The 25,336-nt window shown below is 54.3% G+C and overlaps 8 protein-coding genes across 8 annotated transcripts; 3 read left to right on the plus strand and 5 right to left on the minus strand.

Moving 5' to 3' along the window:
• Positions 1-1,446: 1,446 nt before the first annotated feature.
• Positions 1,447-3,104, minus strand: QC762_508307 (uncharacterized protein). The gene is made up of 2 exons (XM_062891244.1): positions 2,442-3,104; positions 1,447-2,384 (listed from the first exon to the last, which is right to left on the minus strand). The coding sequence occupies exons 1-2, from the start codon at positions 2,600-2,602 to the stop codon at positions 1,526-1,528; spliced, it is 1,020 nt and encodes a 339-aa protein (XP_062742570.1). The 5' UTR covers positions 2,603-3,104; the 3' UTR covers positions 1,447-1,525.
• Positions 3,105-3,315: 211 nt separating this feature from the next.
• QC762_508310 (uncharacterized protein) lies at positions 3,316-4,623 on the plus strand. Its single transcript, XM_062891245.1, has 3 exons — positions 3,316-3,656; positions 3,716-4,308; positions 4,371-4,623. Exons 1-3 carry the CDS (start codon positions 3,590-3,592, stop codon positions 4,488-4,490), a joined length of 780 nt encoding a protein of 259 aa, XP_062742571.1. The 5' UTR covers positions 3,316-3,589; the 3' UTR covers positions 4,491-4,623.
• Positions 4,624-4,801: 178 nt separating this feature from the next.
• QC762_508320 (uncharacterized protein) lies at positions 4,802-5,872 on the minus strand (the record flags this gene model as incomplete). The annotated part of the gene is made up of 1 exon (XM_062891246.1): positions 4,802-5,872. One exon carries the CDS (start codon positions 5,870-5,872, stop codon positions 4,802-4,804), a length of 1,071 nt encoding a protein of 356 aa, XP_062742572.1.
• Positions 5,873-6,133: 261 nt separating this feature from the next.
• On the plus strand, positions 6,134-9,600 carry IFM1 (translation initiation factor IF-2). Its single transcript, XM_062891247.1, has 3 exons — positions 6,134-6,318; positions 6,397-9,298; positions 9,374-9,600. Exons 1-3 carry the CDS (start codon positions 6,298-6,300, stop codon positions 9,523-9,525), a joined length of 3,075 nt encoding a protein of 1,024 aa, XP_062742573.1. The 5' UTR covers positions 6,134-6,297; the 3' UTR covers positions 9,526-9,600.
• A 144-nt stretch (positions 9,601-9,744) lies between these two features.
• Positions 9,745-10,989, minus strand: TSR3 (ribosome biogenesis protein tsr3; the record flags this gene model as incomplete). The annotated part of the gene is made up of 1 exon (XM_062891248.1): positions 9,745-10,989. The coding sequence occupies one exon, from the start codon at positions 10,987-10,989 to the stop codon at positions 9,745-9,747; it is 1,245 nt and encodes a 414-aa protein (XP_062742574.1).
• Positions 10,990-11,228: 239 nt separating this feature from the next.
• GGA2 (ARF-binding protein) lies at positions 11,229-14,024 on the plus strand. Its single transcript, XM_062891249.1, has 4 exons — positions 11,229-12,036; positions 12,092-12,770; positions 12,822-13,315; positions 13,371-14,024. Exons 1-4 carry the CDS (start codon positions 11,491-11,493, stop codon positions 13,575-13,577), a joined length of 1,926 nt encoding a protein of 641 aa, XP_062742575.1. The 5' UTR covers positions 11,229-11,490; the 3' UTR covers positions 13,578-14,024.
• A 493-nt stretch (positions 14,025-14,517) lies between these two features.
• On the minus strand, positions 14,518-16,619 carry LCB1 (serine palmitoyltransferase component). The gene is made up of 3 exons (XM_062891250.1): positions 16,154-16,619; positions 14,983-16,092; positions 14,518-14,913 (listed from the first exon to the last, which is right to left on the minus strand). The coding sequence occupies exons 1-3, from the start codon at positions 16,382-16,384 to the stop codon at positions 14,689-14,691; spliced, it is 1,566 nt and encodes a 521-aa protein (XP_062742576.1). The 5' UTR covers positions 16,385-16,619; the 3' UTR covers positions 14,518-14,688.
• Positions 16,620-16,841: 222 nt separating this feature from the next.
• FKS1 (1,3-beta-D-glucan synthase) lies at positions 16,842-24,385 on the minus strand. The gene is made up of 3 exons (XM_062891251.1): positions 23,262-24,385; positions 17,879-23,197; positions 16,842-17,825 (listed from the first exon to the last, which is right to left on the minus strand). Exons 1-3 carry the CDS (start codon positions 23,480-23,482, stop codon positions 17,489-17,491), a joined length of 5,877 nt encoding a protein of 1,958 aa, XP_062742577.1. The 5' UTR covers positions 23,483-24,385; the 3' UTR covers positions 16,842-17,488.
• Between the last annotated feature and the right edge of the window lie 951 nt (positions 24,386-25,336).

Below are 25,336 nucleotides of genomic sequence, written 5' to 3' on the forward strand. Positions count from 1 at the left end.
GAAAAGAAACATACACAGGCATGTCCAAAGACAGGTGGACGAACATGCCTTCGAACCTCAAAGACGGAGCTAGAAGCTATCATCCTCGGGAAGAAAGTGGGGCCAGATAATTCCGGCTCGTCTTGTCAGTCGGCCGAAGATAATGATGAGGAGGATGAAGATGGGGGTGGGCCAAATCGCAAACGGAGAGTCGGCAAGAAAGGCAGCATCAAGAAGAGCTCCAAAAAGAGGAGAGTCACCAAGGAGAGAGCTGTCGTCGAAAGCGATACCCACCCCTCGAGGCGCAAACCTTGATGGGAAGAGTTGGCGGACCTGCCTGGTTGGTTTGGCCTCGATGGCGGATTCAAGGGATTGCCTAAGCCCGACTTGTACGGATTCGAGGTGCTGGCCGCCGTGATTGATAAAGACAAGGCACCGAAAGAATCTTCTTGAAGGCCCAGCTGTGGTTCTTATATTAGCAGCTCTCTTCTTTTACCAGAAATTACCTACCTTCACCCCATTTTCCCCCATCTCAATAAAAGAGTCTCTCCCTCTATCCTGTCCCATCTTGATACCAGCCTTAAAATATCCACCACAAATACCATACAAACTCGACCAGAGACTCAAGTGACGAAAAAAGTCCACAAGACATTCCCACTCATGTAAGGTAGGTAGACAGAGGATTAACCCCCCCCCGTTTGCAAACAACAGGCGCGACTCAATGAACACGGAGTCGCCCTCACCATCAAGGCCATATCAACTCGACCAGAAACCCGATAGAGCGACTCAGAGCCGAATTAGGAACTCGAATTCGGCACAGTCCACAATTGGCCAACAACCTCGACGACCAAAAGAGTCACCTTCCCAGAGCTGGACAGATATTGCCCCAACGCAGTTCTTGCTCGTTAAATCAGGACTTGTCCCTGAATTCAACCACCTCGCCCGCTGTCCATCGTTATTATCTAATGTTATAGCAAACGACTTTCAATGAAGACGGTAACTTGCCTCTGCGGGAGCTAACGAAGGAATCTTCTATTAGGTAGATAAGTGCCAACGATTTACAAAAAGAGTTTGGTCCAACTAGGTACCAAGCTCATGTCGAGGATGTTATTACGCAGTCTAGTCCTGTCTATGTATCGTTTGAGACTCCTGCAATACGCTTACCTCCCTTACAAGAGCCCATATCCATACAATAAAGAAAAACATTTACGGAGCCCCCTATTTATTTTACCAGCGCCCCCCTCTATACCTATCTACTTACCCTTCCTATAATATAATTAAAGACCTTGAAAGAAAATTAATAGGCCTTTAAATTATCTTTAAGGGTCTTTGAATTATCTTTAAAGACCTTCGAATTATCTTCAAAAGCGTTTCAATCATTTTTAAAGGCCTTGAAAAATAGTTAAGAGGCCTTAAAAGATAGTTAAGAGGCCTTAAAAAATAAGCAGAAGGCCTATATAAAAAACCAACCCAACGCCCCATACGCTACCGATGCAAACAAACGCTAATATCACAGTAACTGCGCCCCAAAACAACACCAAGACCATCATCCAAAACTACTCAATAAATCCCCAATCTTCTGCGACTTCTTCTTCGGCTTTACCCCCGCGCTCTCAGTAGTAGCCTTCCTCTTAGGCTGCGTTACTACTACCGTAGGCGCTTCCTCAGCCTGCACCTCAACATTCCAATCCCTGGAAAACTCCCATATACACATATTGCTCAGTAAACTCTTATTGGTGTTCGCCTGTCCCGGCTCCGGCGGCGTCACCAAAGTGATGGTAATATACGGATTATCCAGTCCCAGCTCCTCATACTGCAAAGCCATGTCCATGTCCCAGTACACGTACCGGTAACACTCCATCGGCGCCCAGGCAGGCGCGTCCTTCAGCGGCTGACCGATGACCGGCGGCGGGTTTGTCATTGGCGAGTTGACGTACACTGCCTTGATCTTGGGGAACTTAGTTGCATAGTGCAGCATGTGTATACTGAGCGAACCTGGCATGGCAAAGAGAATGAGACTGCGGAGGGAAGGGAAGGGTTCTTCTTTCTCGCTCCAACCTCGGATGAGGTGGTTGTTTAGATTCAAGCTCGGTTTGTTGCACGAGAATCCCGAGTGAGCGGCTGTTTTGATGCCGTGGTCTTCCATGTGCAGGATGACCAGGCTGCGCAATTCGGCGAGGAGGAGGAGGTCGCGGGTGTTGAATCTCTCGGTATCCTTAATTTTAAGAATGGTGAGGAAGTGAACGTTGCCCGGGTGCGGCTGCATGGTTTGGATGCGTCTGGGTAACTCGTCCGGCTCGATGTCATCTTCCCAGCGGAAAGGCTTAACACCGTGTGGGGTGTTTGTCCGTGAGGTGTTGATGTAAATGGCATCGGCGAGGAGTTGCCATTGGGTGTATGTCATTCTAGGTGGTGGTGAGCGGTGTGGAGGGTCTGGATGAGCGAGAGAGACGTCGACTTACATTGGATCCAAGAGCCTAAAAAGCTGCCTGAGGCGGGGTTCTGGTAAAAGCACGAGATGGTCTGTTGTGAGGCTGGCCATGTGCTTAGCGACCGCGCGCATACACATAGAGACCAGATCCATCTTACGGACCACATCCTTGGGACCAGTTATCGAAGTCATTATACTATGGGAGGTCTGTGCCAATAGTTGTTGTTGAGAGACAAGAATTGTCAAGGGAGGCCTAAAATGAAGTTACAAGGCTTGACGCGTCGACAATGATGTTCGAAACGTTGGACAGTCCATGATCAAGAAAGAGTAAGTGGTGGAGGTTTGCAAGGACACCAAATGTCCATTGTGTTGGTCTGTGCAAAGGCCTCCCAGAGAAAGTTGCGTGGGAAACTCAATAGGAAGGAAGGCAGGAGCGATTGCAAGAGCACTTCTTCAGCCAGTTCAGAAAATCACGAGACGGACCTTTGTTGAGGTAGCTCTCGTGTGCGTGTGCGTACAGTCAAATGTTCTATCTAAAAGAGGCATGTCTCTGGCATCATGGTCCCCAGTGGCCGATATAGAGCGACCACCGGAGTGTAAATGCAGAAAGTGTCAATCTATCCCCCGCTTTCCCCTCCAGACCGTCATGGTGTAAGACTTTTACCGGAGTGAATACGAAGGAAAAATGAAGTTTTATGTTGTTGAAGAAGAAAAAGAGAAACCTTCAAATTTGGGACGAGCAGAAAGACTTTTAAAGGCAACTTTGTCGTCGAGAGCGGGGCCACAACCCATCCAATCAGAGAGCGTCGGCCCCCTGAGAGAGCACGAGCCACATCAGGCACCAGCCACACGGAGCCAACTGAATTGCACAGCCGGGCCGGTGGGGAGCCATACCTAACCATCAAGCCCCACAGCGGGGTTCCAAACCATTTGTGGTTTATCCTTTTCCTCAGGTTGCTATTGTTCCTGGCATTGCTGTAAAGTGAATATAATCTGGCCCAGATAAGAAAAGATTCTCTTGGTTCTTAGACTGTTCAGTTCAAAAAGCACCTCTCTCACTCTCGCAGCCTACGCCCAAGACCAGCAAAACCACAGTGTCTTAACAAAAGCGCCCAACTTTGCGATACCCCGCCATCAAACATTTAGATCTACCCATCACCACGACCCCCATCAGTCAAAATGGCAGGCGGCAGCGGCGCAGCGAGCTCTCGCGGCAGAGGAAAGTTCAGAAAGTTCACCCGTGGTGGTATGTCCCTCCCTTTTTCTCCCTCCCCCTTCCACCCCCATAACTAACCCCCAATCCAGGCGGCAAACACTTCTCCAAGAACCTCCGCCCCCTCGACGCTGACGGCAACGAAATGGGCATGTGGGGTGATGCCCCAGCCAAAGACGAAGAAGAAGAGTCCGACTCTGAGGATGACTCCTCGGAGGAGGAATCCGAAGACGACAACGACGCCGTCAAAATCCCCACGGCGGCGGCGGAGGAGCTAAGCCGCGAGGAGCGCAAGAAGCAAAAGAAGGCCGCCAAGGAAGCCGCCATCAAGGCGAAGAAGGGACCTGTCCAGGTGGGGGATATGCCGTCAGACTCTGACGAGGAGGAGAGCGAGGAGGAGGAGGCCAGCAAAATGCCTGCCAACCCGAACCACTCCCGTGCTGCTCGCAACCAGACCAAGGTCCCCAAGAAGAGCGCGGATGATGACGAGGAACTCGCGGCCGGGACGAAGAAGCTGGCTGTTTCGGCGCCGAATAAGAAGGAGAGGGAGGCGATTGCTGCGCAGGAGGCCAAGGAGAGATATATGAAGCTTCATGAGCAGGGCAAGACGGATCAGGCAAAGGCGGATTTGGCGAGGTTGAGGGAGATTAGGGCGAAGAGAGAGGAGGAGGCGGCGAGGAGATTGGTAAGTTGATCGTATTGTCAGATGAGGCTCTACCTGGAGAAGGTGACTAATATTTCAACCAGGCTGAGAAGCAAGAGCAAGACGAGGCCAACCGTCTCAAGAAGGCCGAGATCGAGGCCAAGGAGGCCAAGAAGCGCGAGGCGGCTCTTGGTCCCGCGGCGAAGAAGAAGGGCAAGAAATGAGCAGACGACGACACTAGGCGTTGTTTTTGATGGACGATTCAGGCCGGCTTTTTTTGGATTCTCTTATTACATTGTCTCTTATTACATGCGCTTTTGGTATCCTCCTCCCCCTTTGCTCGTTACATATATTTATCTTGGATTAACACCATGCCCATATGTGACCATTGTATATACCTCTATCCGCCCTTCTAAATGCTATCTATCACACCTGGACCATGTCGTACAGACGCATACCCATTAAACACCATATTCAACCAAACTGATCAACACATACCACCACACCCTTTCAAACATACAACTTGACGCAATAATCAGGGCATACCAGCCAACCCCTCCGTCCCCACGGCCTCCTTCCAAAACTCATCAAAATCCACCCCCTTCTCCTTGAACATATCCCTAATCTTCTGCGCCACCTCTACCTGCCTCTCCTCCGTAAAACCCCCCGGCCTCCCGGTCTCAAACTGCACAACCTCGATCCACCTAAAGAACAAATCCTCCTGCCCAATCGCCGCGAGCGCATCCCTAAACTTGAACACCTGCTTCCTTCTCTCATCCTCCTTCGTCCCCGGCTTAGCCCCCGTGTCAGAAAGATCAATGCTCAACCACCCGAAATTCTCATGGTACACCAGCACCAACGTCCCAAAGACACGTTCGTCAATAACCTTCTTGTCGACCAGCTCCGTGGCGGCGACCATACCCGCCCAGTCCAAATCCCAATTCGCGTCCATAGTCAGGTACCCAGTCTTTTGCTGCAGGAGCATAGGGGACGTGGCGGAACGGATCTGGTTCCAAAACACCTTGCGGAGGTCGTCGTTGGCGAGGAGGTCTTTACCTTTACCTAGGATTTCGACATCCCACTTGCGGGAGCGGCGGAGGTAGATTTCTGAGGGGCGAAACCCGACTTTGTAGCGCCAGTGGCAGGGGGAGCCGGTGAGGGGGGAGCCGATGAGGAATTCGTAGGGCCAGGGCCAGACGAAGATTGCGAGGGTGAAGTCGAGGAGGAAGGTGGAGGCGCGGCGGAGGAGGACCCAAAGGTATTGGGAGGTGGTGAGGTCGGTGAAGCGGAGGGTGGTGGGGTTTTCTTGGCCGGATAGGGAGAGGAGGAGTTGGAGGTACCAGGGGAAGATGTAGCGGAGCCGGAGGATGAAGAGAGCGAGGACGAGGAGGTTCATGGCTACGGGGACGAGGAAGATTTTGCGCTTGAAGGGGGAGGGGCGGGGGTCGAGGTGGGAGATGTAGATGTGGGAGGGGTCGAGGGTTTCTGTTAGGGGGTTGAGGGAGGGGGGGGCCACCTGGAAGGGTTTGGGGGGGGTGTCTGGGGAGGAGGAGGTGGATTTGGGGGTGAGGCGGGCTTTGCCTTTGGATGTTTTGGTGGGCGCCATGATGGGCGGGGGTGAGAAGTATTGCAAATCGATATGTAAAGAGAAGTGAAATATGAGAAAGGGGAAAGAAAACAGTGATGAAATTTTGTGGTGGTGATGAGGAAAAGTGAGAGACTGATGGTTGGTGAGTTGTTCACGGTCTCTCTGCAAATGAGATGAGGTTTAGCTATTCAGGGGATAACCCTAACCCTTTTGAGCGTTACATCGGGGCCCCGGTTTTTGGAAAGCGCCCGCTAAATCCCGGTGGACGGATTGCGGATCCCTGTCTCTCGGCTGGGAAAGCTTGAGCCTTGGCTGAATTTTTGAAAGTCCAAGAATTCCATGGATGCTGGGGAGAGAGAGAGAGAGAGAGATAACGCGCCAACATCGCAACCCCTCCTCTCGTTTCCAGTCCGAAGCGCAATGCTCCAACAGTTTTCTACATCATGAGGGGTGGTCTATGGCAGGTGAGCTTTTCCAATTTCCACGCGCCATTCTCCAGTTCTCCATATCATAATGGCTGGTTAACCCCTCCACCACCACAGAAGCAGAGGCGTCCATCCGCCTGCTTGCTCTGCAGTTACAGCTACAGTTACAACTTCCGACACAGCCTCCGGTCGGGCGCTCCCGCGAGAACCTACTCAGCACTCGTTAGCAATGGCCTAACCGAACCGACGACCTTGTCGATTTCGAGAAGACCAACAACTTCGAGCCAGGTCCGAATCTCGAACAACACCCGCAACAATGGCTTCATGCCAGCCTGGGCAAAGGTGCCCCCTCCGAAATTAGAGCCCCTAGCACCGAAACCTCCTCCACCACCGCCGCCGCCTCCTTCCCCCCCCCCTCCTCCGCCGCCAAAGGCTTCTACTCCTCCACCACCACCACCCCCTCCCCCTCCCCCTCCCCCTCGTCAATGGCAGCCCTCCCCAACACGGAACCAAAAATCAGAACGAAGCAGCACCCCCTTCCAGTTCAGCCGCCACAAGAACTACAACCCCGCCGACAAACCTGTCTTCAACCCATCCGACAGACCTACCTTCAACCCATCCGACAGACCTACCTTCAACCCTCCCCCGTCTTCACAAACAAAACCGTCAAACCCCTTCCCCGAATGGGCCAACCTGACAAGAAGGCGAAGCAACAATGACACCGGCACTGTCAAAGGTTTTGACTTTTCCCGACCAGCAAGATCAATGCCGTTTGATAAGCCGGTTCCTCCTCCGTCGTCAGAGTATCAGCAGACGCATCGAAGACGGTTGACGGCTTCACAATTGGGGGGTGGTGAGCAGAGCCCCGCGCAACAACCGCACAGCAATAGTCCGAGCGATGAGTGGGCTAAGCTTGTGGCTGCGAATAAGGAGGAGTCGAGGCAGCCAAAGAAGATTATGCCTACGGCCGAGGACAAGGCTGCTTGGGCTTGGGCTGATGAGACGGGTCAGCGGCCGCAGGTGAGGAGGGTGGAGAGTCAAGAGCAGGGGGAAGGGGGGAGGTATGTACATCCGGAGGATAGGGTTGCTGCTTCGTTACGTGGGACGTGGGGGATGCAAGCGGCGGGGACGGTTGTTCAGGTGGTTGGTGAGGAGGCGGAGACTGTCGGGAGGAGGGAAGGTGGTCGTGGGAGGGAGAGGGAGGTGGTGGTGGAGAAGTCGAAAAGGTCAAAGGGTGGAAGGAGGAGGAATGACGATGAGGATGAGGAGTTTGATGTTGACTATGCCGAGGAAAGGCGCCGACGCAAGGCGGAGAGGAAGGCTGAAAAGGAAAGACAGAGGTTGGCCGAGTTGGATGGGCCGACGCCGATTTTGCTGCCCGAGTTCATCAGCGTTTCCAACCTTGCCAGTGCGCTGGGGGTGAAGGCTAGGGATTTTGTGAGGCAGCTGGAGGAGCTGGGCTTTGAGGAGGTCAGTCAGGAGAGTATCTTGACCGGTGAGACGGCTGCGCTGGTGGCGCAGGAGTATGGGTTTGAGCCGACGGTGGAGACGGGAGAGACGGAGGATTTGAGGCCGAGACCGCCGCCGGAGGACCCCTCTTCTTTGCCGTTGCGACCGCCGGTGGTGACGATTATGGGGCATGTTGATCATGGGAAGACGACGTTGCTGGATTATCTGAGGAAGTCGTCGATTGTGAGTCAGGAGCATGGCGGGATTACGCAACACATTGGTGCGTTTTCGGTTAAGATGAGTTCAGGGAAGCAGATTACTTTCTTGGATACACCGGGCCACGCGGCGTTCTTGTCGATGAGGCAGCGGGGAGCTACGGTGACGGATATGGTTATTTTGGTTGTGGCTGCGGACGATAGTGTGAAGCCTCAGACTATTGAGGCTATCAAGCACGCGCGCGGGGCTAACGTTCCTATTATTGTTGCCATCAACAAGATGGACAAGCCCGAGGCGAACCCCGACCGTGTCAAGGCTGATCTTGGCGCTCAGGGGGTGGAGTTGGAGGACTTTGGCGGTGATGTTCAGGTTGTCGAGGTCAGTGGCAAGACTGGCTTGGGTATGGATGACCTCGAGGAGAATATTCTGTTGCTTGCCGAGATGCTCGACATCCGCGCGGAACAAGATGGCATGGCAGAGGGCTGGGTGTTGGAGTCCTCCATCAAGCCCATCGGTCGTGTGGCCACTGTTCTGGTCAAGAGGGGTACCCTCCGCCCAGGTGATTTTATCGTCGCCGGAAGAGTCTCCACCAAGATTCGTCTGCTGAGAAACGAAGCGGGTGTTGAAATTCCAGAGGCTCCTCCCGGAACAGCAGTCGAGATCTTGGGGTGGAGGGAACCACCTGCGGCGGGTGATCAAGTCCTCCAGGCACCAGACGAAGACACAGCCAAGGTCGCCGTCCGGTACCGTCAGGAACAGAAGGAGCGCGAAGAGGCGATTGAGCAGATGGCGGAAATGGAAAAGGAGCGCAAGGAGAAGGAAGCTGCCGAACGGGCTGCCAACGGGGAGGAAATTCCTGAAGATGATGAAGCCACCGGCACAAAGTACCTCACTTACCTCATCAAAGGCGACGTCCACGGCTCTGTCGAGGCCGTAACGGCATCCATCCTCGAGCAAGGGAACAATGAGGTCCGCCCCAGGATCTTGAAATCGTCGACCGGGCAAATCAACGAGAGCGATGTCGAGCACGCGCAGGTTTCTGGCGGGGCGATTATCAACTTTAATAACCCCATCGCGGGACATATCAAGGCCATGGCTGACGCGGCGGGGGTGCCGATCCTGGATCATAATGTTATTTATCATTTGGTCGAGGATGTCCGGGGACGGTTGTCGGAGCTTTTGGCGCCGACGGTGAGCTTTAGGGTGCTGGCTGAGGCGGAGGTGCTGAAGGTGTTTGCGATTAATACCAAGGGGAGGAGGTATCATAATGTGGCGGGGTGCAGGGTGAGGAATGGGGTCGTGAATACCGGGGGGAGGTGTAAGGTGCTGAGGGGGGAGGAGGTGGTTTACGAGGGTGAGTTTACTCTACTTCTGCTGCTGCTAATGATGATGATGATGATGTTGGGGGTGCTAATTTTGTGACAAATAGGGACGATCGATGAACTCAAGCATGGCAAGAAGGAGGTGACCGAGATCAAAAAGGGTGGTGAATGTGGTATCATGTTCGAAGGGTGGGATGAGTTTCAAGAAGGCGATCGTATCCAGATGGTGGAGGAGATTAGGGAGAAGAGGAAGTTGTAAGATGATTAAGCATATAAATGGGATTGGGGAGCATTTAGATGGGGTGTTTATAGAGACCGAGGCAAAATCACGCTGCATCTCATCTTCATGGTCATGAGGGCATGGTTTTTTGGTAGGCAACAAAAAATGCCCAAACTTGGAGGCTCAATGCGTGTAAATATCTATGTATAAAATATCTGTACATTCCATCATAAGCAGGGGCAAACTCTTCCTTTTACATTACCACCTATTTGGAGCATTTGCTCCTCCTGACGAGAATGTCCGGCTTGTTGTCTGGACCCTGGCACGCTCCTTCTCCAGTTTTGACAACCCAATGCGATCTGTCATGGGTGTGGCATCGATAATGTCGTCAAAGTCGTCGTTATCCGACCCATTGTCCGAATCTGGTTCTGCATCCGAGTCTGGCTTCATGTTTTGCGAATGTGGTGTTGGCCTAGAGATCACTTCTGGTTTCTTCTCAAGTGTGTCCTCCTTCTCGGTGAACGGTTTCGAAGCCAGAATCTTCCTCCGAATAGCCTCCATCTCCGCGTCGTCATCGCTGTCGTCTGATATCGCAAACGGGTCCTTCTCTTCCTCCTCTGGTATTGGTTGAGATTGCTTTTGTTTCCCTTTTTGTGGTGGCGGATTGCTTCCAAGGTACATCCCATCAACCTCATCCTCTTCCTCCTCTTCATCATCATCATCCTCCTCGTCGTCCTCCTCTTCCTCATCCGAATCATCCGAGTCTATTGGGGCTCGTCTGTTGACATTGCCCCCCGCCCAGATATCATCCCCCTCGGCCTCCTCCCTGTTCTCAGCATACTCCCTGTCCAACCTCTCCATCCACTCCTCCTGCGCCCTCTTGATCCCCGCCTCATCCTCACAGGCAGCGTACTTCTTGAGCAACTTCTCGTTGATCTCCAAAAACGCCTTGCCATACGAGAAAGGAGCGAGGATCTCCTCGGCCCATTCTAAATGTCCGCAAATCGCAAAAGCGGCCGCGAGAGCCTCGACGCAGTTTAACCTCCAGGGCTTGCCGTAGTTGACTGTGTTGGCGGCGACGAGGTAGGGGAGGAGACGCTCGTGTTTGCCGCCGACTTTGTTCCATTGGACCTCTTGGGTGCGCGCCCAGGAGCACTCGACCACGGCGGCGCCGTTGGCTTCGAGGATGGGGCGGTCGGCGGGGGAGACTGTCTGTTTGCCGTTGGGGGTGATGATGACGCCGGCGTGGCGCTGGCCGAGGTGGAGGTCGCGCATGAGGCCGAGCTTCATGAGTTTCTTGCCGGAGCAGCGTTTGGGATCGCAGTGGCCTAGGTCCCAGCAGGCGGCTTTGAAGGCCGGGCGAGAGCGGGTGGTGGTGGAGGAGGAGGGGAGGGTAGGGTCATCGTTGTTGGGGTTGGATTCGGGGCGGTTGGAGTGGCGGGGGGGGCCGCGGTGAGAGTTCTTGCCGCCGCGGGAGAAGTTGTCTTTTTTGTGGCGGACCATGGTGATAGCTAGAGGGGGCTATGTTTTTGTGAAGGGAGGTGAGGGTGGTGAGGGTGGGTGGTGATATCAGGAAGCTGAAAAATGTCAGAATAATAATTTATGGTGGGGTGGGAAACGTCACCCCCACTATTACCAGCTGAGGCTTACCCCGCTTATGCAACGTTCCGGGAGCTTTCACAGGGGTCCTGGATCTACGTACCCCCTGGGATTTATTCGAGAAACGGGTCGTTCGGGCTTCTTGCATGCTGCCACCTGCTTGTTTGCTGCCACCGACAGTTGCAGTCCAAGCTTCCTATCTCAACCCCATCCCAAATTCACGTTGCTGCCTGTCTACTGGGGCTTTAATACTGGCGCTGTAGACAACTTTGTACTCGTAGCACTACTTGCTTGATATTCCAGCTTCACAAGCTGTCCTTATCCCCCCCGACACAGACACCACTGACGAGCCGAGCTCCCATCCCCGTCGAACCGCCCCCAGAAAGAACAACACCACCATTAACAATGGAGGCGGCCTCGGCGCGATACGCGGCAAGGGACCGCTGGGGAGACCCGGGTCACCCGGCGCCGTCACAGCTTCTACGATACATTGCTTCGGCCTGCAGTCCCGAGAACTACGAACCCAACCTCGCGCTCAATCTCGAGATCAGCGACCTCATCAACGCCAAGAAGGGCTCAGCCCCGCGCGAGGCGGCCGTGGCCATTGTCAACTACATCAACCACCGCAACCCCAACATTGCCATGCTGGCTCTGAACCTGTTGGACATATGCGTCAAGAACTGCGGCTACCCTTTCCACTTGCAAATCAGCACCAAGGAGTTCCTGAACGAGCTGGTCCGCCGCTTCCCTGAACGCCCGCCTATCCGCCCGACCCGTGTCCAGCTCAAGATCCTCGAGCTGATAGAAGAATGGCGCGGTACGATTTGCGAGACGAGCAGGTACAGGGAGGACTTGGGGTTCATTAGGGATATGCACCGGTTATTGAGTTATAAGGGGTATACGTTCCCGGAGGTCAGGAGGGAGGATGCGGCCGTGTTGAATCCTAGCGATGTAGGTTCTTGCCGGGCCCGTCTGTGAGCTATGGGCTGCGATGCTAACCGAATAGAATTTGAAATCGGCAGAGGAGATGGAAAAGGAGGAGAGGGAAGCCCAGTCGGCCAAGCTACAAGAGCTGATTCGCAGGGGCACCCCTGAGGACCTTCGCGAGGCCAACCAACTGATGAAAATTATGACGGGTTACGATACAAGATCGAAGGTCGACTACCGCGCCAAAGCGGCGGAGGAGGTGGCCAAAATTCAGCAGAAGGCGAGGTTGTTGGAGGAGAGGTTAGCGCAGTTTAAGCCCGGTGATAAGATGGCGGACGGTGATGTGTTCTCGGAGCTCGCCTCAGCCCTGTCCAGCGCCCAACCAAAGATCCAGAAAATGTGTGAGGAAGAGTCGGAAGACCACGAAGCTGTTGCGAAGCTGCTGGAAATTAACGATGCCATTCACCGGACTTTCCAGAGATACAGGCTGCTGAAGAAGGGAGACTTTGAGGGTGCTGCCAAGTTGGCCGACCCCAATTTCACCCCATCTGGGAGTGCTGGTGGGAAGGGCGCAGCCGGCGAGCTGTCTTTGATTGACTTTGACGACGCTGCGGCAGACACAAACGGTTCTGGCAGTCAAGGGGCATCTCAAGCTTCCGGATCTGGTCTTGAAAATGACCTCCTAGGCCTGTCCTTAGGGGAAACGAGCAGCTACGGCCAAACGGGCGGTATTGCTTTGGGTTTTGGTGCCAATACTAGTATGCTTTCTTTCCTCCTCACCAACGTTGGACTATGGCTAACAGTCCCAGATATCCCTGGCCCGGCTCTTTTGTCTTCGGTTACACAAAACAACAGCGCTGGAGGGAACTACAGCGTATCGACATCAACCTCACCAGCACCACCCCCTGGCTTCTCAAACTTTTCCGCCTTCAGCTCGGCGCCCTCGTCTAAGACGGCCACCCCAAAGCCTGTCAGCTCGGCGTTCTCACCGCCCGCCTCCAAACCAGTTTCCAACGATCCCTTTGCCCAACTGGCCTCTCTTGGCTCCAAGCCAGCGACACCCACGCCAGCGGCACCCCAAAACAACGACGATGACGAGTGGAGTTTCTCCTCGGCCCTCCCACCAGAAGCTCCCGCCCAGCCCAGGGAGCACACGGCCGTCATCAACAACACCAATCTCAAGATTGACTTCAAGGCCTTCCGAGCGGCAGAGGGACAACCACCGGTGGATTTGCTCATGCTGTTCAGCAACAACACTCCCTTCCCAGTAACGGAACTGCACTTTCAACTAGCAGTGACCAAGGTATGTTTTTGCCGTTACTATTGTGTAGAATAGCCCATGCTGACTTTTTCGACAGGGCTATGAGTTACAACTCACGCCACAGTCCGGCCGTAATCTCTTGCCAAAACAAATCAACGGGGTCAAACAGGAGGTCAAGGTGTGGCGCTCGGGGGACAAGTTGCAGAAGGTGGAAAAGATCAAGCTGCGGTGGAGGGTGAGCTACAAGCTGAATGGGGAGGTGAAGAACGAGATGGGGGAGGTGCCGGAGTTTAGTATTCCGTAGACGGTCCAGCGGTGGTGGAAAGTGAGGGTCTGGCGCGTCGTGGTCTGTGTTGTAATATCCGGGATTGAGCCAGGAACGGAACATGACGCATGTTGATAGTTGAAGCGGAGAGCGCGGAGGCTGAAAAAGCGATTACAGTTGGTGTTTTCGAGACCTGCGGGTGTTGGAATTACAAGACGTCTCTTTTTTTTCTTCCTCTTCTCTTGTTGCCAGATGGACCTGCCCCTATTTATAATACCTAATTGCAGTGACTGCAACGGTAGGGCAGTGTGAGCGGTGCTGTCATGGCATGGTCTCAGGGCCGGGCCCCTTCCTCATTTTTACTCAATGGCACCTAAACACCATCCTCGTCATTCGAGCATGACCTCTTCATACTTGCTCGGAAGCCTTGCCGCTATCCCGCAAGACAATGCTGAATCATCTCAACTCGAATATATTAACTGGACACCACATAATAATCACGAAAGCGCAGCCCGCCGAGATGCTTTGATACTTGCTGGACCCTCCTCGCCGCCCTCTTCCTCTCCCACGGCTTTTGTTGGCCCATGGAAGAGGGCGGGGGAGAAGGGGGACGGTTTGTGCAGAGCGGTGTGCGGGGCATGGCTTGGGCTGAAGCACAGGGAGATGGGAAGATTGAGGAGAGGGGAATAATGGAAAAGGGGTAATAGGTGGATGGTGATGGTGATGTTGTATATGATTTAGACGACAGGGGGGGGGCTATCTTGACATCTTGGAAGTGGTTACCTCGGTTTTGAGAACAAAAAGTAGTAGGAAAAACACTCATCATTACTTGCATTGTAACTGCCCCAACAACCCCCTCAATAAAACGAGAGAGCCATCGAATCCAACGGCAAATACCTAACTAAATACCCTTTCCCCATCCCCATCCCCATCCCCATCCACATGTACAAATTATACACATCCCATTAAAACATATTAACCCCCCCGCTGTTCATATCTTCATCCCTTAACCCTTTTCTATATATATACCCATCTCATCCATCCATTTCCCTCTGCAGCATTAACTAACCATCATCATTATTACACCCCCACCACGGTCTACCCCATTCTATCATCCCATCGTCTATATAATAGCACGTCCCCATCCCCCTCACGCAGCAGGCAAGTTAAGCTTGTTATTCCCCTTCTTGGTCATAACCTTGGTAATAGCATGCCTGATCGTCTGCCCCGCCTTCTCCATGTCCTTCTTGCTCAAGCCCGAAGTGACACACACCTTGAGCGCAGGCTGGACAATCCAGCTCCCATCCTTCAGGCTGTTATGAGTAGAAATGCTCATCCCCTTGAGCCTGGTGATCAAAACCCCGTTCGCAAGAGCCTATATTACACCTCGTTAGTTAAACCAAACTCATGTTCGGTGCCAAGACGCAGGGGGAAACAAACATACCTCATCCACACACTCTTGCAGCAACCTCTCCTGGTCCTCCAACCCCAACCTCCTCGCCCTCACCACCTCCTCCCTCAACACCAAAAGCTGCACCGGGTTCTCCGCCGCGCTCGTGCAGACAACCCACTCGCTCCTCCCCTCGGCCAGCTGCCCCCTCAACAACCTGACATTCTCCCTGCACCCCGCCAAAATCTCGGGGTTGCTCTGCAACACATTCAAGCTCTCGCTCGCCGTCATGGCCAGCATGGCCGGCAGCGCCGCAGAAAAGGTGTACGCCGCCGCCGCGATCCTCTGGTGCTCAACCACATCCCCATCCCCCGCGCAAAACCCACCCCCCGCGCACAGCGGCCCAGCCAAGCTCCCCACGATCATGTCAATCTGCGTCGGATCAACATTCTGATGCTCCGTCAACCCCCTCCCCGTCCGCCCCAGCACGCCAAACGACCAAGTCTCGTCCAGAATAATCCTAAACTTGTACTTCTCCTTCAGCTCCACCAGCTTAGGCAGATTATTCATATCCCCGCACGTCTCAAACAGTCCCTCGGTGACAATAAACCGTCTGGTCAGCTTGCCCTTCTTCTTCTGCTCCGCCACAACGCCCCTCATGACTTGCTCCAGGTCCTCAAAGTCGTTGTGGTTGTACCACCTGATGTTGCTCCTGCTGATCTCCAACCCTCTCCGAATAGAGTAATTGACCGCCCTGTCAGCCACGATAACATCCCCGCGTTTGCAAAACGCGGGAATCACGGACGAAATCGCCGAAAAGGCCTGGGCGTAGACGATGCACTTCTCTGTGCCTAGGTAGCTCGCGATATCGGCCTCGGCCTTCATGTGCACGTCCTGCGTTCCGTAGAACTGGGGAGGACCGCAGGGCCCAACGCCATAGGTCCGAAGAGTGGCGATGGCTTTCTCCTTGATTTGCTCGTTGGCGTTGAGGTTGTAAAAGTTGTACGAGGCGAGGTTGGTGACGGTTTTGCCGGTGGAGAGTTTGGATTTGGGGCCCGAGGGGCCGACGAGAATGGGGAGTTTCTCGAGCGAGGTGTCTTCTAGGGGGGTGAGAGGGGCGACGAGGGGTTCGGGTGTCCATTCTTCGACTAGTTCGTCGATTTCCTTGAGCGGGGGGGGGAGGTTAGTAGAGGTTATTGTGGGGGAAGGGGGGAGAAGGACGTACGTCTTCGGTGAGCTTGACGTAGTTGACCTTGCTGGTCGAGTAACTTGGGCTGAGGAGATAGCGGATAAAGAAGATGACCAGCACCAGCTCGATGGCGGATCTGACGGGGTCGTTTTGGTAGCTGGACCTGACATAGCGGATGAGGACTGCGCTGCCGGGGACCTTTTGGAAGGTGGTCGCCGCGTGGTCGAGGAAGAGGTTGAGGCGGGTTTGGAGGTCTTGGAGATCCATGTTTGCTGTTCCTCCTCCTGCTTGTGCTTGTTGTTGTTTCAAGATCGATCTGGTATGTAGGGGAAGACACAGAATCAACAGATCAATCGCATTGGTTAAACCCGCTCGCTCGCTGAAAAGACAAGGAGAGTGTAAACGCCGTTCCGTCAGGTAAACTCTTCAAATGCTTGTCGCGTTCGTGTTGCGGTGTCGGTGTCGTGTGGTAAGTTGCAGCTGGGGAAAAATATTCCAGCAGCAGCAGCAAGCAGCAGTGGTGGTAGCGGTCGCGCGCGCCGCTAGGGTGACAACACAGCACACCACGGCACAACGGCAGCCTCGGAAAACAGGGGGTCGGTCCCACACACGTCAGACCAGTGGCTCGGAGCGCTGTAGACCCACCCCACTTTACTTTTTTTCCTCTTGTTCTCAAATCCCGTTCCCGACTCAGGGGCAAGTTCTCTTGGCATCTCAAATCAGTTCAGGGGCAACCAAGATATTTTCATTAGGTACCCTACTCTCAATCATACACACATTCAAGAACTCATCAATAATCATGCCCTTCTTTGCTCAATGACTCGTAGCCATCCATCCTTATTGAACCCATTACATTACGTAGTAGCACATCGACGACAACACACACAAGCAATCATCTTGAAAAACACGCAATGCTTCAAAGGTACTTGGACAAATATGCAACAACGCAACCCAACAATGCCATTAATCCGCATTAAGCAACTTTCAGAAGACCACATAACAAAAAGCAGCAGAGACAGGGAAATTGAGCTAAGCGTCTAGAATAATAATAAAAAAGCCCACTTGTATGTATGTGATACCAATGCCTTCCGCCAACCCCAAAATCAAAAAATCAACAAGAAAAAAGAAAGAAAAAAAAAGAGAGACAAAAAAATCAAAATGAAATGATGCTCATGCTGCCAGAGGTTTGCTGTCGAGTTCCAAGAATACAACATTTCTTTTCATGACAAAAACTCCCCGGGACCACTCCCCATCTCCCTATTCTTTTCCTTGACCAAAGAGAGGTTCGACAAAATCCCATATGGCTACTATTAAAAATTGTACAAAGTCGTGGCCTCGCGCGAGGCTGACCAAGCTGGCGCTTTGCTTTGCTTAAAAGAGTCTGTCGTTGGTGCCCGCAGTCTCGGCCGGTCTTTTCGCCGCAACTGTCGTAGGGGTATAGGCACCACTGTAGCTCGGGCGACCGGTACCGGTCATGGTGCTGTTGCGGGTGTTGTCCTGATTCACATCAGGCTGCACCAACACCATGTCGCCAAACGTCAACGTCGTTTCCAGAGTCGGCATGATGAACTTGCCGGCAACGAGCGGGCCGGCGATCAAGGCGGCAAACAAGATGAACATGGTGAAGTAGAGGATCGAGTAACGCAGGACGCGTCTCCTCCTCAACTTGGTCTGCTTCATCGAGTAAATCGGAGGCCGGATTTGACGACTGTCAAACATGTCAGCGTGGTCAGCGATGAAGACGGACGAAGGCGGACATACCTTGGGCGGAGCCAGAAGAGCATCATGGAGTGCAGCTTGTCAACCTGAGGAATGAGAATGACAGGGAGCATGAGGAAGAGGATGACATGACCGAGGACAAAGTCGGCCGCGAACATGCTGAGCTCGGTGATCTTGCAGAGGAATTCACGGGCGGGCTGAGAAACGGTGTGCCAGCCGAGAGAGTACCACTTGCCGGTCCAGAAAGCGATGTTGGCGGCATCCGTCTTCATTTCTCTGGTCAAGCACAGAGTGACGATGACCTTCAGGATGAAGCGCTGGAGAGCGAGGACAGCAATCATGCCCAGGAGCGTCCTGGTAAAGTCGGCACGCTGCAGGAAGAACATGACCTCGAAAAACACAAGAAGGCCAATAACAGCGACGGCGTGGGCGATGGCGGCGAGGACCGAGCCAAACTTCTTGCAGCACATGCTCAGAACCGGACCCATGCAGCACGCCATGCCGAACATGGCGGCCAGGACGGCAAGGTTGAGACCGATGGGGGCAAAGGCGACAATGGCGACACGCATGACAACGGCCGCGGGATTGTCCACCTCCTTGGTGCCAAACTCACCACCAACACCGGTCAGGGAGTTGATGTAGAGATAGGGGATGAGGGTAACAAGAACCAGGCAGAAAGGTGTGAAGATCTCAGCCCACATCATGTTGGTGAAGGCAGCACGAGGGACATCTCCCGACATCTTGGCAGACGGGTCACCGATAACCTTGCGCTTGTAGCCCGTGGTTCTTGTTCTGGACAGGCGGCAGAACGAAATCCAAGATGAGGCGTGCGAGCGCGAGTTGCCACGAGACAGCCAGCGGAGGTAGTCGCGGTAATCGATGAAGAAATCGGTCCAGGCGAACTGGTGGGGGTTGTACAGGAAGGGGGAGATGACCAAGGCCAGCAGCGAAATCCAGAAGTAAATGATGGCGGGGGTCCAGACGGTGATGGTGGCGAACAACAACATCATCAGCAGACGGGCTCCGAAATAGATCGAAGGACCGGCGAAGCGCGAGTAGAGCACACCGAAGGGGATGCGAGCCGTTGCGAAACCACGACCAGTACCGATGTAGCGAGCACCTCCGAAAGTGACATCCATCTGCACAGAGTTGGCGTAGATCTGGCAGACAAACACTTCAAAGAAGGGCGAGAGGGAGCCGATGTGCTTGGCGAAGCGCGTGGCGGCGCGCAGCACACCGCGTTCCATCATCTCCTGAACAAACAGGGGCACGAACGAGAGGAAGAAGACGAAGAAAATCGACAGAATACTGCGGTAGACCCAGTCGACCAGCGCGTCCGTGTTGGCACAGCCCGTGGGCAACAGAGGATCCGTGATGGGAACGTCGCGGTTGTAGTCGCAGCGGACAGTCTCCTTTCGAAGGGCACCGATCTGCAGGAGGCAGATCATGAAAAGCTGGACCGAAAGCATGATGAACATGTTGTTGACGTGGAAACCAGGATGGGCGTAGTAGAAGGACAAGAAGCGATCCAACGGCAGCTGGGTTCCGAGGTAGTAGTACTCGCGAGACAAAAACTGCTCACCCATGCCCGTTCCGATCTTGGTCGTGAAGTTGAGAATAGAGCCGAAACCCAAATCACGACCCTTGCCGCACTGGTAGTACTCGCAGTGCTTGATGCGGCCACCACGCAACAGGGCGTTCATGCCGGCGTAAATATCTTCGTTCAAGTGCAGGCCCTTTTGAGCCTTGGACACGCCGCCGCGAGTCGTCATGAAGATGCCGTTGAGGAAATCGGGATGACCGTAATGAAGCTTGCCACCAATCTCGGCCAGCGTCCTGGCAAAGAGGGTGCCGAACGTCTGCTCCTTTCCGGCAGCAACGTCACCAAGGATCCCAATGTTCTCCGAGAAAATGTATTCACGAGCACCCAAGATGGCAACAGGAGTGTGGACCGCGTTCTTGACACCGGGAGTGTAGGGGGAAACGTTGTCCGTCTTCATCTCCTCGAACTCGGCAAGAACGCTACGGATCTTGAGGCACTCCTCGAGGTAGTTGTCCTGGTTGGCATCGATGAGCTGGATGTACTCGCCGCGGTAGAAGATGATGGCGTGGTTCTGGTTGTCGGATTTGCCGTCACCGAGAATGGGGTTGCCAGAGAGCTGAATGCGGAACTTGGGGCGACGCTGACCGTTCTCCATGATCTCAGAGTGGCCATCGATCAGGGCAGAGTAGAGGCGGGGCTCCTCGCCCTCGTTAAGGGGAGGCTCCTCGTCGAGGTAGGCAATCTGGAGGTCGGGGTAGGCACGGAGCAAGAACTCGGCATTTTCCATCTCTTCCTTCTTGAACTTGGCGAATCGCTGCATGGAGATGCAGAGCTTGAACTTGCGACGGGCCATGCGTTCAAGCTCACGCTCCAGCTTGTCCGAGTTGCCGCCAAACATCTGGACAACCTCGGGGTTCTCGACACGATAGAGCAGCTTGATGGCGCGGGCGTAGTTCATGAAGCCGGAAACAGTACGGTACAGGGTCTGGAAACGAAGCGAGGCCCAAATACGTGTGCGGAGCGTGTATTCGGGGGCCGACGACTTGAAACCAATGCAGTAGAAGGGAAGATCATCAATCTTGCTCTTGGCCGTGTCCTTGCCTTCCGTCTTCTCATCCTCGCCGTTGAACTGCGAGGTCTCATCGGCCAGAATCTTGGTGTCCTTGACGAAGCAGTCCCACTCGTGAGGGTGAAGCTGCTTGAGGTACTCGAGAAGGGTGACACGAGAGTAAGGCTCGTCTTCACGAATGATTTCTCTCAGGGAGAGGAGAATCTTTTCGCTGTAGTGAGGAATCATGACGGTGAAGGTGGGCATGTTGTCAACGGGCAAGGGCTCAGGGATGGGCGTCGAGAGCGACTGGGCGAAGAAGGAGATTCTGCGCTCGGCCTCGCTGTAGGCGGGGAAGAACTCGGTCTTGAAAGAGTGATCTTCCTGCGAGACGAAGAAGGTGGGAGCACGCAGCGTCCTCTTGCCCTCCTGCTCCGAAGGAACCTGGTGGTAGAGGAGCTTCTGGACATGGTCAATGGCCAGGAGGTGCTCGCGATACATGGAAATGATGATGGCATTCCAAATCTGAGAAATCAGGACCTTGGGCTTGTACTTGATCTCCATGTCGGTGGTTGCCAGGACCTTGGAGTAGATACGCTTCGGGAGACGAGAGAAGATGTTTCTCCAGGGAGTCCAGATGGAAGAACCGAGGTAGAAGGACCGGGCGATCGAGAACACCGTGTTCAAGAGCACATACCACAGGTACGTGTCGAGGAAGAAGAAGATCAAATCCGTGATGAGCAAAAGTCCGAGCGTGATCTTGGGCTGATGTTGGCAGATCATGTTGTTCAGGAAAAAGTCACCCATGCAGGACGACGTGTCCATGATGTGCAGATACCGAATAGGGTCCTTGATGGAGAGGGTGAGGTAGGCATAAGACTCTCCAAACTTGGCGCCAAACACGATAAGCCAGAGGCCGTAAGACATGGCGATGGCCTTGCCCTTGAGACGGGGCCAGCTGGCAGTAAAGGTCTGACTGGCCACGTACCGCCTCGAGTTCTTGGTCAAGTAGCTTCCAAACAGACCACCTAGCGGCATGATGGAGAAGAAGATGAACGTGATGAGAGCAATGAAGAAGTGGGCGATACCGAGGGCCAGCGCGAGAGTAGTGCGCTGCTTGTCGATATAGGCCTTGTCGTCCTTCTCGGGCATGAAGACGTAAACGCCGGGAGCGACGTTGAGGATGAAGACCAGAATGAGGAACATCAACTTTTTGGTCAAGTGCTGCGCGCCCGCCCACTTCCTTGGAACGTAGGCCCATTCCGTGATGGTGGCGGCCACTTGGATACCGGAAGCGATGGCACCACCGAACCCGACGATGGACCAATGGGCAGCCTTCTCGGGCCACTGGTTGACTTCTTGTTCGTAGTTGACGGTGATGAGCGTGGGGGAGTTGTAGGCCGTGTAGAACCAGAACATGGTCAGGTGAATAATCCAGATGCGGTTGAAGTTGACGAGGAGATGGAACCAGGAACGCGTTTCCTTGTAGGTCTTGAAGAAGCACTTCTTCCAGTTGACATCCTTGAGCTTGAGGTAACGTTCCGCGGGAGGAACGTCGACGAGCTTGGTCTTGTCCTCGAGCACGATGCGCTCAATGCCCTCGGGGTACCAGAAGAGCTGGTTGCAATCATCGTAGCCGATGATCTGCTCATGGTCGCGTTCGCGACGGACATAGACACCGTTGGAAATTTCGTAGCCCTGGTCTCTGCAGTACTGATACAGAGGCGTGATCACGTTGTTCAGGAAGGTGAACTCCTCCACCGGCTCAACAAGGTTTTGGCAGGCGGGCGAGTTGAGATAATCGTCGGCGCACTTGAAGATGAAGCAGAGACATTCCGCCATGAAGCGGACCTGGTTGGCCTCGCCCCAGCAGAGCAAGAACAGAGCGAGCTGCCTCACCCGATCGTGCTGCGACATGCGGTTCATTCTCGTCTTCCAGCGGTACTCGGCCGCCTCCAACGAGTCATCGCCCTCGAGATCTTCCAAAGCCTCGGCCTCGTTTTCGGGACCCGGGCCCTTGCCCTTCTTCGCCTTCTTCTTGGCCTTCTTGCCCTTCATGTTGGCGAAACCGACGGCGTCGTCCAGGTCAAGATGGGCAGCAAAGTACCACTTGCGGTAGTTGGCGTTGTCGCCACCAATATAATCGGCATGGAGAGACAGCAAGGCCTGGTTGGGCGTCATGCGGGACGCACGCGAATCCAGAAGTGTCATCAAGTGGTCGTACATGTTGCGCATGCTGTCGCGCTGGAAACCGAATTTCGCCGTCAAGTCCAAAAAGATGTCCTCCACCTCCTCCTTGGAGAGGGGAATCTGGGCATCCGATGTCCAGGCGGGATAGGGTTCCCTGGAGCGCTGACCGGCGGGCAGGACATTGCTGTAGTCCATTCCGTAGTTGGGCGTAGAGGCGCCGGAGGAGCGGTTTCCACCATAGGAGATCTGCGACGATGGTGGGCGGTATCCGCGGTTGCCTCCCTCATCGTTGTAGCCGTTGTTGTACTGCTCATCACCGCGTCCATAGTAGTCCATGTCGGCTGCTCTGGCCATGTCGGACCTCATCGTGAAGTCGCTGAAGGTCTCCGAATCGTCTTCGGAGCCCTGCCTTGGACCCTGACCATTGCCACCGTAGCCACCTTGACCGTACCCTTGATCGTAGTAGCCATTGTTGCCTCTCTGGCCGTTGTTGTAGTAATCGTCCTGGTACTGGTCGTTGTTGTCGTAGTAGCCGCCATCTTGCTGGTACGGGTTATTGGGGTCGGCGTTGTAGTAACCACTGGGCCATCAAAGTCAACTCTGCCCGCCCATTCTATCCATTCGCATCAAGAGCCAGAACTTACGATTCGTCATAGTAGCCATCGCCTTGCTGATTGCCGCGGCCCTGGGCGTGACCGCTATTTGGCTGGTTGTCATAGTACTGTTGGTCATCTTGGTAGTAGGCGTCATTGCCGTGCTGGCCTCCGTGACCGCCTTGACCGTAGCCGTCATCGTACTCATCGCGGCCGTTGTAGCCGCCTTGGCCCTGGCCCTGGCCTCCCTGGCCTTGGGGATATCCCGACATGTTGGGCAACAAAGTCGTCTGCTGGCAATTAGCCAAAACTGTCACGATCGTGTCCGGACTCGGGAAAGCCGAAGGGTCCAAATCAAGGTTTCCACCAGGCGTTGCGGGTGCAAAACTCACCGTATCAGAGGCTCATGGAGCAGTTGCCGGGGAAGTGGGTGTGGCGTTGTCGACCCGAAAAATGGGAGTCTTGTCGTGTCAAAATGTCCAAGAAGTGGCCGGCCACCGCAAGAGGAGCAAAAACTCGACAAGCTATGATTTTGGGTTTGGGTTGGGCGCTGAAGAGCAGAGAAAGGTGCCGGATAACGTGCGTGTTGTTGATTGTTGATGCACAACAGGAGCAGAATCCGACCAACGAGGGTGAGCGATTGGCGGCGCTGTGGGGCGCAGAGAAGAGGGAGGTTGGCTTGGGGATGGTGGCGGTATGCAAGAAAACAGGCCGCTAAATAATTCGTGCGTGGGTCCCCCCCCTTTCAGCGAAACTGGATTTTCTTTGATTGATGGAAAGGAATCAAAAAGATTATGGATGGATTGGTTGATTGATTGATTGGATATGCCTCAGCGACCGTAGTGTAATGTGTCGTCCTTGAGGGTCGTTTCGGCGCGACGGATCCAGACGGCGTCGTGTCTCGAATGCCGGCACGCAGCTCAAAAGGCAGGCGACCGCTGGATTGCAACGGCTCCTACACGGGGCGACGGGCGGCGGGCGACGGCGGGCGACTGGCGACTTTCTACTACCTGAACGAGAGACGGTAGAGGTGTCGGAAGCAGCAGGTGAGCGAGCGAGCGTCGAGAGAGAAAAGAGAGGAGAGGAAAGAAAGAGAAGAAAAAAAAGAGGAGGCACTGGCCACGGAAGGATGTTTGGCTAGTGTTGGCCTTGGACTCTTGGGAAGGGAAAGAAGCAGGGAAATGGGCAGGAAAAAGGAGGCATTCATTCGGCCACTCGCTGAGCAGGGGAGCAGGGATGGGCGGTGCGTTTCGTCTCGGGCTCGGAAAGACACCAGGGGTGGAAGCATCTGCCAGGGGAAGACGGACGAGGGAGGGCACCGTGTCGACCTGCCAGCGGAAGCACTGTGCTGCTCCCATTTGTCAGGCACGCGCTTGCTTTCACGCCGGATGCCTCTCTGCCTCACATTCTGTTTTCCCCGGATTTCAGACGAAGCTGCTGATGCTTGTTTCGCTGCCGGATACAAGTCACAGCCTCAGACATAAAACACACTTCTCTCTTTCTCTCATTCTCTCCATCTCCCTCTCTCATTCTCTCTATCCCCCTCTCTCCCTCTCCCTCTCCCTCAACTCTCACATCAACAGGGAACGCAAGTTGGCAGCTGCAGCGAAGTCGCCGGTGCCATCTGCAAATTGCAACTCCAACTCCTGAAGACTTGCATTTCGTCGCGCCACCATCTCGATTTACATAAGCACATTCTGACCAATGGGAAACTCCAGTTCGGGTTACCGCCGGCTCGCTGCCGGGCTGGCGCGGGCTGGCGACTCGAAATTGCACCGTATCAGAATCCACGGCTCCGCCACCCAGCTTGCAACTGTCGCCCCACCCCCAAAAATCAATTGGCCCTCCAATCGCTGCCCCTGAGAAAAGATTCCGTTCCCACCAAGGTTTCGACAGGGAACACCTGGCAGGGCGGGCCAAGGCACATCAACGCCAAAGCTTGGTCTTCGAGAAGCACATCGATGACGACGACCTTCAGAATGGATTCCTCTTTGAGAAAGGAAAAAAACAAGGAATCTATCCCACTATTTGACCCTCTCTCCACAACAACTCAGCTTATCGGAGACATCCCATTGGCAAACTGTCAAAACTGTCCCATCCTAGGATAGCAGCCCTACCAGTCAAAA

Source organism: Podospora pseudocomata, chromosome 5 (assembly GCF_035222375.1).
Source record: "Podospora pseudocomata strain CBS 415.72m chromosome 5, whole genome shotgun sequence".
NCBI lineage: Eukaryota > Fungi > Ascomycota > Sordariomycetes > Sordariales > Podosporaceae > Podospora > Podospora pseudocomata.

Coding starts and splice junctions, on each gene's coding strand:
- QC762_508307 (XM_062891244.1), bottom strand. CDS start 2,602: ATGACTTCGATAACTGGTCCCAAGGATGTGGTCCGTAAGATGGATCTG. Junction 2,385..2,441: donor TTTAGGCTCTTGGATCCAAT/GTAAGTCGACGT, acceptor ACCACCACCTAG/AATGACATACACCCAATGGC.
- QC762_508310 (XM_062891245.1), top strand. CDS start 3,590: ATGGCAGGCGGCAGCGGCGCAGCGAGCTCTCGCGGCAGAGGAAAGTTC. Junction 3,657..3,715: donor CAGAAAGTTCACCCGTGGTG/GTATGTCCCTCC, acceptor CCCCCAATCCAG/GCGGCAAACACTTCTCCAAG. Junction 4,309..4,370: donor AGGAGGCGGCGAGGAGATTG/GTAAGTTGATCG, acceptor TATTTCAACCAG/GCTGAGAAGCAAGAGCAAGA.
- IFM1 (XM_062891247.1), top strand. CDS start 6,298: ATGAGGGGTGGTCTATGGCAG. Junction 6,319..6,396: donor TGAGGGGTGGTCTATGGCAG/GTGAGCTTTTCC, acceptor CCACCACCACAG/AAGCAGAGGCGTCCATCCGC. Junction 9,299..9,373: donor GGAGGAGGTGGTTTACGAGG/GTGAGTTTACTC, acceptor TGTGACAAATAG/GGACGATCGATGAACTCAAG.
- GGA2 (XM_062891249.1), top strand. CDS start 11,491: ATGGAGGCGGCCTCGGCGCGATACGCGGCAAGGGACCGCTGGGGAGAC. Junction 12,037..12,091: donor CCGTGTTGAATCCTAGCGAT/GTAGGTTCTTGC, acceptor CTAACCGAATAG/AATTTGAAATCGGCAGAGGA. Junction 12,771..12,821: donor GGGTTTTGGTGCCAATACTA/GTATGCTTTCTT, acceptor TAACAGTCCCAG/ATATCCCTGGCCCGGCTCTT.
- LCB1 (XM_062891250.1), bottom strand. CDS start 16,384: ATGGATCTCCAAGACCTCCAAACCCGCCTCAACCTCTTCCTCGACCAC. Junction 16,093..16,153: donor ACGTCAAGCTCACCGAAGAC/GTACGTCCTTCT, acceptor CCCCCGCTCAAG/GAAATCGACGAACTAGTCGA. Junction 14,914..14,982: donor TGCAAGAGTGTGTGGATGAG/GTATGTTTGTTT, acceptor GGTGTAATATAG/GCTCTTGCGAACGGGGTTTT.
- FKS1 (XM_062891251.1), bottom strand. CDS start 23,482: ATGTCGGGATATCCCCAAGGCCAGGGAGGCCAGGGCCAGGGCCAAGGC. Junction 23,198..23,261: donor GATGGCTACTATGACGAATC/GTAAGTTCTGGC, acceptor TTGATGGCCCAG/TGGTTACTACAACGCCGACC. Junction 17,826..17,878: donor CTCTTCTGGCTCCGCCCAAG/GTATGTCCGCCT, acceptor CATGTTTGACAG/TCGTCAAATCCGGCCTCCGA.